Source organism: Haplochromis burtoni, unplaced genomic scaffold (genome assembly GCF_018398535.1).
Source record: "Haplochromis burtoni strain Fernald_Lab_line unplaced genomic scaffold, NCSU_Asbu1 Contig_140, whole genome shotgun sequence".
NCBI lineage: Eukaryota > Metazoa > Chordata > Actinopteri > Cichliformes > Cichlidae > Haplochromis > Haplochromis burtoni.
The window spans coordinates 15,529-17,192 of record NW_024582501.1 but is presented as its reverse complement, the minus strand read 5'-3'; the positions used below and the strand labels follow the sequence as shown (position 1 = coordinate 17,192).

At 36.4% G+C, this 1,664-nt stretch overlaps 1 protein-coding gene across 1 annotated transcript in view; it reads right to left on the bottom strand.

The window, feature by feature from the left end:
- Positions 1 to 1,664, bottom strand: part of LOC102295992 (complement C3) — a gene marked incomplete in the record, with an annotated part of 28,967 nt that overhangs the window by 16,089 nt on the left and 11,214 nt on the right. The window contains 5 exon segments of the mRNA XM_042224531.1: positions 503 to 653; positions 903 to 998; positions 1,088 to 1,247; positions 1,347 to 1,422; positions 1,539 to 1,664. Of these exon segments, the coding sequence (XP_042080465.1) occupies positions 503 to 653; positions 903 to 998; positions 1,088 to 1,247; positions 1,347 to 1,422; positions 1,539 to 1,664 (609 nt within the window).

The following is a 1,664-nucleotide window of genomic DNA, read 5'->3' as shown; positions in this document are numbered from 1 at the left end:
TATATATATATATAATAAGAATAAATAAAATAAAAATTGATAATCTTTGTAAACCAAAGATTGCTTGCACTTGCAATTTTTACACAGACCTCAAACTTAAACAGAGAGTAAATATCAGCTCTATCTCAAACTTATTCAAGAGTCATACTCATCCCTCATCTGAGGGATCATCTCATAGTTGACACCTCAGATGAGCTCAGTCATAATTAGCATTTTTTGCCCACATTCACAGGTTTTTATACTGTGAATATGGTCACTATCTGTTAAAATAGAGCCATGTTCAGGGCAGTGCAGAAGTACCCGTGTACTTCTAAATATCTTTGGTAAGGATATATTTTTAAATTAAAATCAAGGTTTTTGATTTTTATCTGCGGAATTTGGAACTTTTTGATCAAAGTGGTATACCTTGTTTGGGATGAAAGTCGTCCTCAAACATATCTGGATCACTAAAACATAAATACACTAATTTAATCTTATGTTTAGGACAACTGTGTGAAACCACCTGAACTGATGAACTTGAAGAGGATCTCCTTGTTCAGTTTGTTTTCATTAGCCAGGGCATATGATGTCATTGCAACAGAATAAGGGTTAATGAGGCTGGGTAGACGCTTCTCCAGGTAGGCCACTGCTTTATTAATACTGTTTTGTAAACTCTGCACATGAAGCACAGACACCAAATGAAATATATAAGATAAATGCAGAAGATAAGATAAATCAATGAGACATAGATGCAAATATAACATCCAGATATAGTATATGGTCTTTGATATAACTTTCCTAATGCCAGTGGGCTGCTGTTCTCCAATTTATTTGTAAATTATATAGAACAGTCAAATTGTTTATCTACACTATGTATTTCTTTTTATCTAGTGGATGTACAGTGCATGTAGGTATATACTCACATTAACAGAGGACCTGCAAATTTCTCGAGACTCCTGCATAGCAATCAGGCAGAAGGCTGTCATGGAGGCATCTGAATCTGTTCCTAACAGATCGCTCTACACATACACATATACAAAGGTAAACATTTCATTTTTGTATACAACCAAATTTAATAAATAATTTTTATTAAAATTAGGAAACTCACACGCATCGATTGACTGTACACATATCCAACTTCTTTAAACATGCCATCAGGTTGCTGCGTGTTCAGGATGAGAAACTTGATGGCATCACAGATCACATCTTTATCTACTCTGATCAGGTAATAAGCCATTGCAAAAACCTTGGCAACGTAGGCAGTCAACCTTACAGAAGAGAGAACATGAGCACCTCTGGATTATTTATTTTTCCCTAAAACAATACATCCATTATCTAACAATCATTTTGGAGTTTTGCTGACTCACCAGGTGCTGCCATCTTCGCTGGGGAAGACTGCAAAAGAGCCATCTTGCTTTCGATAAGTAAGTTCAGTTGTATAACCTGGACAAAACCAAAGGCAAAACATTTCATTAATTACCAGTCAACACTTGACTGAAATTTGCTGATTTGATACCATTTTGGAGAGCTTGTCTGCATGCCTCTGTGTGTTAAGCTACCTGTTGTTATGTGCTGAAGAGCTGCGTTACGCTTTTCAAAGCCCACAAACTCCCACTGATTTGTTTTGTCCAAATACATGGTTGCAATAACAGGCAAGGTCATGCGAGCCATGTTCTGTTCTCCGC